This window comes from Xenopus tropicalis, chromosome 3 (genome assembly GCF_000004195.4).
Source record: "Xenopus tropicalis strain Nigerian chromosome 3, UCB_Xtro_10.0, whole genome shotgun sequence".
In the NCBI taxonomy this organism is placed as follows: Eukaryota; Metazoa; Chordata; class Amphibia; order Anura; family Pipidae; genus Xenopus; species Xenopus tropicalis.
Window position 1 is genome coordinate 12,345,336 of NC_030679.2, and position 14,026 is coordinate 12,359,361.

Sequence of the window (14,026 nt, forward strand, 5' to 3'; positions counted from 1 at the left end):
AGGTACTGTTTTATTATTACAGAGAAAAGGGAATCATTTAACCATTAAATAAACCCAATAGGGCTGTTCTGCCCCCAATAAGGGGTAATTATATCTTAGTTGGGATCAAGTACAGGTACTGTTTTATTATTACAGAGAAAAGGGAATCATTTAACCATTAACTAAACCCAATAGGGCTGTTCTGCCCCCAATAAGGGGTAATTATATCTTAGTTGGGATCAAGTACAGGTACTGTTTTATTATTACAGAGAAAAGGGAATCATTTAACCATTAAATAAACCCAATAGGGCTGTTCTGCCCCCAATAAGGGGTAATTATATCTTAGTTGGGATCAAGTACAGGTACTGTTTTATTATTACAGAGAAAAGGGAATCATTTAACCATTAAATAAACCCAATAGGGCTGTTCTGCCCCCAATAAGGGGTAATTATATCTTAGTTGGGATCAAGTACAGGTACTGTTTTATTATTACAGAGAAAAGGGAATCATTTAACCATTAAATAAACCCAATAGGGCTGTTCTGCCCCAATAAGGGGTAATTATATCTTAGTTGGGATCAAGTACAGGTACTGTTTTATTATTACAGAGAAAAGGGAACCATTTAACCATTAAATAAACCCAATAGGGCTGTTCTGCCCCAATAAGGGGTAATTATATCTTAGTTGGGATCAAGTACAGGTACTGTTTTATTATTACAGAGAAAAGGGAATCATTTAACCATGAAATAAACCCAATAGGGCTGTTCTGCCCCCAAAAAGGGGTAATTATATCTTAGTTGGGATCAAGAGCAATGTTCTGTTTTATTATTACAGAGAAAAAGGAAATCATTTTTAAAAATCAAAATTATTTGCTTATAATGGAGTCTATAGGAGATGGCCTTTCCGTAATTTGGAACTTTCTGGATAACGGGTTTCCGGATAAGGGATCCCATACCTGTACAACAAATGGTTCATGGTCTGCCTAATGACAAAATCATTAGTTCATGGAGGAGCCAAATAAGGGCTGTGATTGGCTATTAGGCCGCCTCTATGCACCCTATCAGCTTACAGGGGCTTTATTTGGTAGGGAATCTTGTTTTTATTCAACCAAAACTTGCCCCCAAGTCAGGAATTCAAAAATAACTCCCTGGTTTGGGGGCACTGAGAGCAACATCCAAGGGGTTGGGGAGAAACATGTTGCCCCCGAGCCACTGGTTGGGGATCACTGCCCTAGACATTTTGTACATTTAAGAAGCTGAATCTATGCTATTTGGGTCATTTAACTGCTGTCTGTACTATGGACTTTAAAATGGAAAACAAAAATTGTTATGGCTGGACATGTTTCCATGCTGATGCCTAAGAGATGGTCTCATCTTCTTCCTTGGCATTGGCAGACACAGCAATGATAAATGGATGATAGAAAGCAAGGAGTGGGGAAGCCAAACTAGATTGTATTTAATGCAGACATCTGTAAGCAAACGGCAGACAGTTTGTATCATTCATCCAAGGGGAACTAACTCTGCATGCATAAACGTCCCTTACTCCCATGGAAAAACGCAAGTGTGAGTAATTGGCTCCCCCTGCTATATGCATGGCACCAGTGTGCCCACTAGTTATTTGGGTAAATACCACTGGTAAGTTATACCATTCTGTCCTTCACTACCAACACAACAGGTTGTTTCAGTCACAGATATAAGCATACATATAACCTGACTTATAGGGTTGTACATACAGAGGCTTAACTACTGTGGGGCACAGGGGATACCACTGCACTAGTGTTCAGGGCTTCAAGGAGAATATGGATGTGAAAACCCCATCTTTCTCATTAAAATGTAAAAAAAACTGGAATAAAAAAGTTGCCAATTATACACACACATGGGTCAAGAGAGATACATGGTTAGGGGTCCCAAGATAAAGAACCTGGTGGTGATATGAGGTGTGGAGGTTGGGGCAACCAGTGGTGTAAATATCTGGGGTGTCGGGTAAGGGTGGCTGTACAGCGGCTGCCCACAATTGGACTCCCCTTTGTCCCAGGAGGCCCACTGATATCAGGGTTTGGGGGGCCCAGCTGCAAAATCTGCACCAAAGCTCACAGGTACCATATTATGCCATGTTGACTTAACATCTAAATTGTTTTATTTGCAGTCTGAAGTGTTATTGGGCCCCACAAAAAACATTTTATAAACATATATTAGCTCATCAGTGATGGCCCCTCACAGCTCTCTACAATCCTGTCCCCTGAGCAGGGTCTGCTTCCCAAGTTGTTGCACCTCCAAGTCTGATATTTCAGCTAAGAGACCAATGTATTTATATACATTATGACAACAACATCATCTGCACTCCCCCATTACCAATATATACAGCACATTAATACATTCTGTGCATTAAGCTACCAAGCAATGCCCTCCCCTTTGAGCAAAACAGGGATTGTTTGTCCATATATTGCAATATACTTCAAGTTGGCCAATTACGTCAGTCATCCCCAATCTGGACCAGTCCTACACTCACTTATTCATTAAGAATTCTACTGTTCAATATACATTTCACAAAACGTATTAATCAGTAGAATTCTTAATGAATCAGAAGAAAGTGAGTGTAGGACTGGTCCAGATCGGAGATGACTTTGACGTAGTTGGCCAACTTGAAGTGCTCATTGCACCCCCACCTAATGGCTTCAAACTTAGTGATTGAGCACAACTTGCTATAGTTTATATACATTAGCATTCATAGCCAATATCCAATTCCTTAATCTGGTTGGAACCTTTTACTTTACAGTACACTGTAAAGTAAAGTACACTTAAGGGCCTCCTAAATGTGTTTGAAAGCTCTTTTGGGCAGGGCCCTCTTCACCTCTTGTATCGGTTATTGGTTGCTTTATATGTTACTCTGTATGTCCAATGTATGTAACCCACTTATTGTACAGCGCTGCGGGATATGTTGGCGCTTTATAAATAAATGTTAATAATAATAAATGTTAATAAACATTTGATGCCCTGGCTGAGGTTCTGCCCCAGGCAAGGTACCCATCTTGCCTCATAACAAAAACCCTTTTAAACAGAACCATGTTTCCATTTACCGCTTTGTTAGTCTTTGTTATTCCCCTTCAGTTTCAGGTTCTGTAGGAAAGGTCAGTCCTAAAATCAATGAGACGTTTTCTGCATGACAGATGCAAATCGGCCTCCTTATTTCTACCTCTGCTGAAAGCCGTTAGTATTTATTCAGACAAATGGTGTGAGCAAAATAGTTTGCCTGGTATGGATTTGTGGCGAAATTTGCATCTTCGTGAGTGGCAAAAACTGGGCTACAATTTTGCAATGGGATTTGTTTTGCTAAGAAACAAAAATGGCTATTGGCTCCAATGTATTTGGTGCAAGTAAAACCAGAAGAAACAATGTCCCCTAAAGGAGAAGGAAAGTCATTTTGGCATTTTACTGCCAATAGATTTGCCACATTAGTGACACCTAGAACACTATATTTATTCTGCAGAAACCATTACCATACCTGAGTAACAAGCTTTAGAAGCTTTCTCCCTTTGCTTAAGATAGCAGCTGCCATTTTAAGTAGCTCCTTTCCTGCAGCTCTAGCCGTTATAGCTGAGATCCCACTTTCCTAAGGGAGGGAGTTCTTAGCATTCTGGTGGGAGGGGGGAGGGAGTCCTTAGTATTAGAATTGTAACCTGGGTGCCCCGAGGCTGCCCTCCCCCGTGTATATGCGAAGGTGCGATCGGCGCCCCCACCTCCGCAGGGCTTTACACTTGCATACAGAGCAGTGGGGGAGAGGTCCCCATTGCTCCATATGGGAGAAAAAGTTTAACATTTTGGTGCATGCCACCCCCAAATTTGTGCTGCCCTAGGCCAGGGCCTTTGTGGCCTCTCCACAAATCCAGGCCTGGTTCTTAGCATTCCGGTTGGAGGGGGAGCAGGAGAGGGAAGAGAGGAGAGAACTGAGCAGACTCTGGCCCTGGGAATTAAGGCTGTTTCTGAGAGAGGAAGTCAGACACTGGAACATCATGTTTACAAAAAAAGAGACAAGGAATCCTGTGTTTCTTTTGATAGAGGACTCAGTGCAGCATTACTGTAAGTGCTTATGGCTGTGTTTACACAGACCTTTATGATAAAGCTTAGTTTTTACCTTTCCTTCTCCTTTAACGCCAATGCTCCTGATGAATGTTTGGCTAAATTTTTGTTCAGTTTTGCAACTTTTTTGCCCAATGTATCTGTATCATAGCTTTGTAAGGCAATAGGGGCCTCGTACACAATAATAAAGGGCATGCTCTTGGGCTCTGTAGTGCACTAGAACTCCAATATTAACACTAGCACTCACACTGCAGGGGTAGTCCCCTGGAGTGTGAGTGCTAGTGTTAATACTGGAGTTCTAGTGCACTACAGAGCCCAAGAGCATGCCCTTTAGTGCTAACTTATGGGGTTATGTAATAAAAGACACTAAGTTTACCCAGGTGCAGTAACCTATAGCAACCAACCAGCAGGACCCATTTACTGGTCACCTGTTTAAAAGCCGACATCTTATTGGTTGCTATTGGCTACTGCTCCAGGGCAAACCTTGTGCCTTTTATTACATATGGGATTAGTAAACTCTGCACTCTGACAGTGTTAAATTCTGCACCTGGCTCTGGATTTTTAATTGCTAAGTGGAAAGGGCAACTATGCCCTGCACACAAGTGCTGAATAAATAGATCTAAGGCAAATTTTATTCAAGAACTTCATAACCCGCTTGTATAAAAAAAAATAAAAATCACTTTCTCTCTTCTATAGTTCAAGTAGTCGTCCACTTTGCCATGTTAGCGTTTATCTGGCTGCTAGGGTCCCATTTACCCTAGCAACTAGGCAGTGGATTCTTTAAATGAAGCACAGAAGAATTAATAGGCGAGTACCAGAATACAATAAAAAGTAAAGTCATGTAAAGTAACAACAAAGTTGCCCAAACATGGGCCAATTCTAGCTGCCGATATTGGTCCCTTAGGCCAATTTGGCAGCTTATCGGCCCGTGTAGGGGCACTAACGATGGGCCTGCCTGACCGATACCTGGCCTGAAATCGGGCAGATATCGATTGGGCAGGTTAAAAAATTTAGTCGGATTGGGGACCGCATTGGCTCATTGGTAAAGTAAACTACCCATTTTAGCATTGACACAAAATCTGAGCTTAGTTTACATTCAGACTGGGCTGCCAAGCACTGCTTTGGGCCACCCTTGAAGGGGCTTATTTGGGATAGTCTTCCTAAAATGGAAATTTTCTCATAGTTTTCAAGATATTAGCAGTTTTGAAACAGAGAAGAAAAACATGGCATTGACTTACCTCGGTCTGCATCATAAATATAAACAAACTTTTTCCACTTATAATATTCAATAACACTAATGAGGGCATCTTGGAGCTCCGGTCGCAGCTGCAGGACAAACTGATTGGAAGTGGCTACTGGGAAGCTGGGGGTGATGAAGCAGACGTGTAGAGCACCACAGAAGGAGGTTAACATATTCACTGTCTTCCGGTCATAAAATCCAAATATGGCATAAACCCCTTTGGAGAACTGTGAACAAACTGAGACAGAGGAAGAAGGGTCAGTCAGAGTTGGCACCATTGGGTTTTGGTTATAATGTCTATGGCTACAGAGGAAACGACTTGAAGTGTCATTGTACTGTTGGTTCAACATAGCACATGAGATTTGCTTAAGAATTGCACATATTCTCACTATCCATGGCATTCTGAACAGTCAGGGACAATAGAATTACAGTTTAGGAGAGCGGTTCTCAGCCTGTGGGTCGGGACCCCTTTGGGGGTCGAACAACCCTTTCACAGGGGTTTCACTCCTAAACCAGTGGTTCTCAACCTTCCTAATGCCACAACCCTTTAATACAGTTCCTCATGTTGTGGTGACCCCCAACCATAAAATTATTCCTGAGACCATCGGAAATATGTGTTTTATGGTCTTAGGAATAATTTTATGGTTGGGGGTCACCACAACATGAGGAACTGTATTAAAGGGTCGTGGCATTAGGAAGGCTGAGAACCACTGGTTTAGGAGGAGGTCCTGCAAGACAAGGCTGGACCACAGAGAGGGATAGGTTCATTTGAATGGTGTGGGATTAAAATGTGAGGAAAGGAAGGTAGCAGCCAGCAGGAACATTGGTAGGTGGCAGTTTGTTGTATTAGCTTTATTGTCACAGCTTTTGTTCGGTGGGTTCCTGTAATGGTTGCTCCATTTTGGTGCTCAGTAATGAGATCAGCGCTTATGCTCGGAGCAAAGGGGGTACAGGGGGGTACTGTGAGATGAAAAAAAATCATTTGTGGGGTTACATAGTTACATAGTTACATAGTTACATAGGGTTGAAAAAAGACCAGTGTCCATCAAGTTCAACCCATCCAAGTAAACCCAGCACACCTAACCCACACCTACCAATCTATACACTCACATACATAAACTATATATACAACCACTAATACTAACTGTAGGTATTAGTATCACAATAGCCTTGGATATTCTGATTGATCAAGAACTCATCCAGGCCCCTCTTAAAGGCACTAACAGAGTCTGCCATTACCACATCACTAGGAAGGGCATTCCCCAACCTCACTGCCCTCCCCGTGAGGAACCCCCTACGCTGCTTCAAATGGAATCTCCATTCCTCTAATCTAAAGGGGGGGCCTCTGGTGCGCTGATTGTTTTTATGGGAAAAAAGAACCCCCCCATCTGCCTATAATCCCCTCTAATGTACTTGTACAGAGTAATCATGTCCCCTCGCAAGCGCCTCTTTTCCAGAGAAAACAACCCCAACCCTGACAGTCTCACCTCATAGTTTAACCCTTCCATCCCCTTAACCAGTTTAGTTGCAGTCTCTGCACTTTCTCCAGCTCATTAATATCCTTCTTAAGGACTGGAGCCCAAAACTGCCCCCCATACTCAAGGTGAGGCCTTACCAGGGACCTATAAAGGGGCAAAATTATGTTCTCATCCCTTGAGTCAATGCCCTTTTTTATACAAGACAGCACTTTATTTGCTTTAGTAGCCACAGAATGACACTGCCTGGCATTAGACAACTTGTTATCAACAAAAACCCCCAGATCCTTCTCCATTAAGGATCCCCCCAACACACTACCATTCAGTAGATAGTTTGCATTTATATTATTTCTACCAAAGTGCATAACTTTGCACTTATCAACATTGAACCTCATTTCCCAGTTTGCTGCCCAGTTATCTAATTTTGTCAAATCGCTCTGCAAAGCGGCAGCATCCTGCATGGTTTGTGTATGAGGGGGTAGAGTTTAGCTGGGTTGGGATTTTGGCGTAATTGGGGAGTGGCTGGGGTGGATCAGGGCCATGTTTGTGTGCGCAAAGGGGAATGTTTTTCAAAATGGCCCCATTTTACTTTTTGTTTGCTAATGTTACTGGAATATGGACGGGCAACATGACAGAGGGCCTTGAGGTTAATTACCGGTATCATATGTTGTATGTATAACATATATATGACATTACTTATTCATGGCCATTCATGTTGGCCTGCGCCTGTGTCATAAGGAAGATCAAATGCTGTCAAATGTTTTTTGTAACTGAAACTATAAATACTTAAACCTTTTGTGACAATATAAAGTACAGGCCAAACTCCACACACACCATAACAAATATGCATTAAACTCATAACTGACAATGGCGGGAAGAGGCCAAGGAATAGAAAATGTAATGGATTTGTAATGCAATTGGCTTATGCTCTCTATGGATTGTGCTGGCTCTATTTCTGGCTCCAGATGGGAATGAGGTTTTCCGGATGGGGGTGGGTTCCGTGATTTGAGGCACGATGCCTTTAGGCTTCTAAATAACTCAATAATGGAGAATTATTCTTTTTTTTACCCATTTCTGTTCCCGGGTCCTTTCAGCCTACCCTGTTATTTGTTGATGGTAAAATCACATTGGCCCATCCAACTAAATAGGATGGAGCCCCAATTACATATAAAAAGTTCCCAAACATGCCAACAGTCTGCACAAACTCTACCCATTCCCTATTTACCCCTACCCTTTCCCAGCCCCTAATCTGACCATCACATCTGTCTCTATTTGCATCTGTCTCTGTTTAGTACCTTGCATATGAACCAGTGAAGAGTTAATGTCACCACTTACTCAGCTTTTTATTTTATACTCATTTCATTTTTCTGCACACAACTCAATAGTGTTATTTTCCATCATAGATTCAGATTCAATTGAGTTGCTGCTTCTCCCTATTTACCTTTGCTAAGCATTCTCATATGCACAACCCTGATTTTGTTTTTATTCTTCTTTGTTTTGCACATTTTTCATCAGTGTATGTGGAAACAATTACATGTACCCCGAGAGATGTCCATTCTGTGTACTGATAATATTTTTGTGTACAGAATGTATTTTTGCAGACAAAATGTACATGGGACAAAGCTCTCATACACGACATAAATGACCCCTCTTGTCTGAATATTTTGACATATAATGTGGATGCAGACTCCCTCTTTACTGTCCAAAAACCCATGATTTGGCTACGGCTACTGTATAAATGCCTCATTTTATACCCAAGAGGATAGTGTAGATAAATTAGTAGCCCCTTGCAGGGGCAGAAGGGAGCAATGACTCTGACTAGTCCAGACATTGCCATAATTTCTTATTACATTGACCATATTTTGTTTTCAAATGAAAGGAAACATAAATCTTCCCTATCACCGTGCAATAACTACTGTGCCCCCGTGGTCCTCTGTAGAAGTTGGAAAAAAAAGATGAATTCCACATGGAAAACAATTTATTAACTAGCTCATATGCAGTGTGTGGAGTGACAGATGAATAGATCATCTCTATATTTTACACAGTAATCTTTAAAGGGGAACTATACACCTGAGTTTGTCAAGACCTTTAAGCTTTGACCCTCAATGGAAGACTCCTGAAGAGCTGAGAAAAAATAAATTATTGTTGGGTATTGCTTTTGATCCACTAGAACCTGGGTCCATTAAGAAATACTCTGGCAGGCTAGTCCAACTATCAAAATACCATCCAACACGTGTAAAGGCATTCTCTTCCCTGTTAAAAATTGCCCAGTCATGACCCCCAAACAATGCAAATCTCTACCCATTTTCAGGTACAGAAAAAGATGCAAGCAATGAGTATTGTGTGTTATATTTGAAATAAACAAAAGGAATTCTGGGAATGAATTCCAAAAGAGTTCCAAGATTTTACATGGGTTTATCCTATAGGCTAAAGCTCACCCACTGGGTTTAAAGCTGAAGCCAGGATAATAGCTGATCAGATTCCCAACTACAGACAAAAGTGCAAAAATGTGCGTGCAAAGGGGTGCAAGTGACCTAGCCTCGAAAGAGGCTAAGTCCAAACATCCAGGTCCATCCCGGCCAAAAGGCACAAAAAACGGTCCCGAATCTTCGGGAACCCCCTGGCCGAAGCCGAGGGGAACCCCTTTATCCCCGGCCAAAAGGCACAGCAGGAGGCAAGGGTCTTTGGATCCCCTTCGCCGCGAGGCTAGGGGGATCCCTTTTCCTTTCCTCTCCAGCCGAAGCCGAAAGGGGGCGGGATCTGTGGACCTCCGAGGAAGTCCCAATACAGCGTGCGCCCACTCCAGGGGCCAGGATAATTGTGCACAAATACCCGGAGGCTAATGCACCAAAAATCCAATAAGTGCTAAAAAAGTGTGGGCATAAAAAGTGCTTAAGATAATAAATAATGAAAAAAAATTCATAAAAGGGTGGCATAAAAAGCCCATCAAGATCAAGTGGTTCTCCGCCCAGCGGTGAGGAGGGGCAACTGCATGCATCTCTTAGCTAAGATGCATCCCCCCTCACACCAACTACAGACCAGTTCTTTTATTTGAAGCCTGAGCGTGCTTCATATCACCCAAGTGCAAAAAAAGTGCTCACTGTAAAGTGCAACACAAGTGCAGGTGGGTGCAAGTTGACTTAGTCTCAAAAGGGACTGAAGTCCATAAAAACCCCAGGGCACCGGCCAAAAGGCGCAAGTGAGAAGGAGACTTCAGACTCACCTTCCGAAGGCTAGGATGAGCCCCTTAACCCCCGACCTCCCCGGGCAAAAGGCACAGCAAAGCTAGGGGAGTCCCTTTCTCCATCTCCCTCCCCACCGAAGTAAAGGAGGGATCCGGACATCGGTGGACCTCCGAAGAGATCCCGGCAACGTTTTGCGCCTGCTCCAGGGGCCAGTTTCAGGGAGGGAAGGAGCCAAAAGGCCACACATCCCTCCCCTAGATTAGTGCAGCCCCGAAGGGTAAGCACCCAATCCAAAAAAGTGCGTAAAGTGCAATAAGTGCGTGAAAAATAAATAGGGGTACCAGTTCTGCCCTTCTTGGGGCTCATCAGTGTAGCGCAGGGTTTTCTGATCAGCTTAGGTAGAGCCTCATACGTATGCAAAGAAACAAAAGGAATTCTGGGAATGAATTCCAGAAGAGCTCTAAGAATATTTGTATCTGTATGAGGCTCCTCAACCCTAATGATTTGTTTATGTTGTATTTGAGAAAGGCTTCCCTACACTTATAATAAATATATCAATTAACTAAGTACAGTACAATAACTTGTATACAAATCAAGTACTTTATTAAAGGGTAGGCGTCTGAATCTTTACTACAGGTGGATAGTGATGAGTGAGTTTTTTCACCAGGCATGGATTCGCAGCGAATTTCTGTATTTCGCCATTCGTCACGCAATTTTTTTTTTGTCGCCTGTCAAATTGGGCGTGGTTGCATCAAAAAAGGGTGCGGTTGCGTAAAAAAGGGCGTGGCCGTGTCAGATTGGGCACAGTCGCATCCAAAAAAAGTGCAGCCGCATCAAAAAAAGCGCGGGTGACAAAAAAGAGACGTAGGCGACAAAAAATAATCGAACAACAAATGTGTTTCACAAATTTTTCGCCGTTTCGCAAATTTTCTTGCCGTTTCGCAAATTTTATGGTGAAATGAAATGGGACAGATTCGCTCATCACTACAGATGGAAGATGATTCTCTAATAATAATCATCCCTACCAGTGCCGCCATCTTGCTGTTATCTAACATAGGGAGATTACATTGCTGTTGCTTGCAGATATGCTGTATATCAAATATCAGATGGTTATTTAGGGGCTTTTATGTGTTCTGTGCTGGGGGGATAGAATAGCTTCTTGCATCTTGTGACAATCCTATGAATAAAGCCCAGTGAGCCCTAGAAAGGCTGGATTGTTACTCGTGGATAATCTTGCAGCCATTGGGTCATTAGCTCTTGAAAGCTTGGGAAAAGTTTTATGAAACAATTATGCTTTAAAATCCATGAGTAATGTTGCTGTGCTACATTCGTTATTCATTCTTTGATAATACTGTATGTCAAAGTATTTTCAGAGCTGTAGTCTAGCAAAATATGGGTGAAACAAGGCTACTAAGAAGGTTAAAGGAGAAGGAAAGGTAAAAACTAAGTAAGCTTTATCAGAAAGGTCTATGTAAATACAGCCATAAGCACTCACAGCTGCACTGAGTCCTCTATCAAAAGAAACAGGATTTGTTGTCTCTTTTTTTGTAACCATGATGTTCCAGTGTCTGACTTCCTCTCTCAGAAACAGCCTTAATTCCCGGGGGCCAGAGTCTGCGCAGTTCCCTCCTCTCTCCCCTCTCCTGCTCCCCCCTCCCACCAGATTGCTAAAAACTCCCTCCCCCCTCCCTTAGTAATGTGGGATCTCAGCTATAACGGCTAGATACTGCAGGCAGGAAGCTACTTAAAATGGCAGCTGCTATCTTAAGCAAACAGAGAAAGCTTCTAAAGCTGTTACTCAGGTATGGTAATGGTTTCTGCAGAATAAATATAGTGTTCTAGGCGGCACTAATGTGGCAAATCTATTGGCAGTAAAATGCCAAAATGGCTTTCCTTCTCCTTTAATGCTGTGGTAAAGCTAATTAGATCATTTAAAAATCGGGTGCATTTTTAGGACATGTCCTTATTATTCAGATGCCATGGCCACGTTAGAATGCTTGCCCTTAACTACCAAGTCATTTCTTCTTACATCACAGATGATAGAGATACATATCTCGTGAAAGGCCTGTACAGTTTGTGCCGTCTTTATGCCTGAAGCAAAATGAAAAAAACACTATTTTTTAGAATTCCAAAGATGATTCCTGGAATGCAAACATGGATTCCCTTCATCCAAGACACAAGCAGTGACACCATCAGACGCAAGTGGGATCTGTATTACAAGAGTCCAGTGTATGTGGCCAAGCCTTGAAGCAAATCATCCTTGAAATACATGGATTCCCTTTCATGTAAACATCACAGGCTCAGGCACCATGTTATGATCTCTATTCATTGCCCTTGTGATCCCCCCCCCCCTACATCCCCTTTGAAGCCACCATGTCAACTTCTAAAAAAAAAAAAAGGGCCTTTGGAACTGTGAAGTGTAACTTCTTAGAATAATACAATGATAAGCATAGTTTTATTTTTTACTTTTTGGGACATACAGTAAATAAAGGTTGGGCAGTACATAGGTTTGGGGAGTATGAAAACACTGCTCTGAGCCACATAAGGAGAAAAAACATAAATAAATGTATAGACGAAGGCTGAAGGCTAAATTGAAGTAAAAAAACATGATTGAATTTCCTTGGAATATATGTAATTGTATCCTCCAATGGTGTCTCCAACCTTCCTTCATTGCCAGTGGCTATGGTTGCAAGATTTTCTGGAACAAAAATACTGGTCTTCCTGCATTTTTAACTTTTTTTTTCTATTAACAACATTGATATCAAGCAACAATTTTACCACCAGGCTGGTAAACTATCCAGCAGATGGAAACCCTTCCAGTAGCTCCTTCTTTTAGCCCCGTCCATATGTATTATAGCTAATGGGAACCACCTGTAGCCCCCAGTTTTACAGAGTAGACAGCCAAATATAATTACATAAGCAAAAGGATTCCCTAATGAAAGCTGAGTGTATGTAGGGCAGGTTTAATACTGGAGGATCGTCTTGCATGAACTGTGGGTTGGAGCAAGCTGAGGGCTGAGTAGTCTTACCATTGGCTCCAATACTACTTTGTTCTACTACTAAAGACCATTCGGGTAACCCATTACTGAGGTGCAGTGTTCACATCCCCTTATTAATATATTCAGCGCCGGATTTAAATTCCGGGCGCCCCTAGGCCGCCCCCTATTCCCCCCTGCGCATGCTCGAACAAACCACCCCCCCCGCGCCGCGCTGACGCAAGCGCGGACATTTAAACTCCCATAAGGAGCACTGGGGAGAAGTCCCCAGTGCTCCGTATGGGAGCAAAATGTCAGAATTTTTGTGCGGCGGGGCGGCATGCCACCCCTAAGTTTCTGCCGCCCTAGGCCCGGGCCTTTGTGGCCTCGCCATAAATCCGGGCCTGAATATATTGCATTAAGCTGGCCATACACACATCGATAGTACGGTTGAAACCTTGTTTTGTATGATATTTAGTGCGAGTATGGCAGATCAACGAGACGACCAGGGTCGGACAGGTAGGTGCAGGGCCCACTGGGGCTCCAACCCCAGGGGCCCTGCAGATGCCCCCGCCGGCCACGACCTCTAACCCCCCCACCCGGCATCCTCCCCTGAGTGCGTGTAAATTTTACGCGGTAGGGGAGGAACGCTCGGACGGGGGGGCACCGCAAGAGTGGAATCTGGGCCGCCGGGATTTTTCCCGGTGGCCCAGTCTGACCCTGGAGAGGACCAATATTGCAAAGGCTGCGAATACCGGTCGTCTCAATGATTGGGTAGGTTAAAAGAATATCTATGTTAGTGGCTGAATTAGCAGGTGGAAGTAGAATTCCTATTGTTTCTACCTCCATATCTAACAATTCAACCCTCAACGTCAGTGCGGGAAACAAGCGTCTTTCATCCAGCCAATGGTCGCAGGAAAAATCGTAATTGGTATGTTTACGGCCACCTTAAGTCTCTGGCTAGGTGAAAAGATAAAACTGAGAAATGATATTTATAACAAAATACTGATCTGAGCTTGCAGAAGAGCCATTTGTGCATAGGGACACACCGATACGGGGAAAGAGACCCGCAGCGATGGAATAGGATGCTCTGCAGG

The 14,026-nt window shown here is 43.0% G+C and overlaps 1 protein-coding gene across 5 annotated transcripts in view; it reads right to left on the reverse strand.

Annotated features, from left to right (window-relative positions):
• The window catches only part of gria1 (glutamate receptor, ionotropic, AMPA 1), a 173,907-nt gene that overhangs the window by 62,084 nt on the left and 97,797 nt on the right, over nucleotides 1-14,026 (reverse strand). For all 5 annotated transcript variants that reach the window (XR_004221906.1, XM_004912724.4, XM_002941489.5 and 2 more), the window contains exon 3: nucleotides 5,293-5,532. Coding sequence is in view for 4 of the 5 variants with exons in the window: in XM_004912724.4 (XP_004912781.1) it covers nucleotides 5,293-5,532 (240 nt within the window). In the remaining variant the exon portion in view is untranslated. The remainder of the gene's footprint in view (nucleotides 1-5,292; nucleotides 5,533-14,026) is intronic.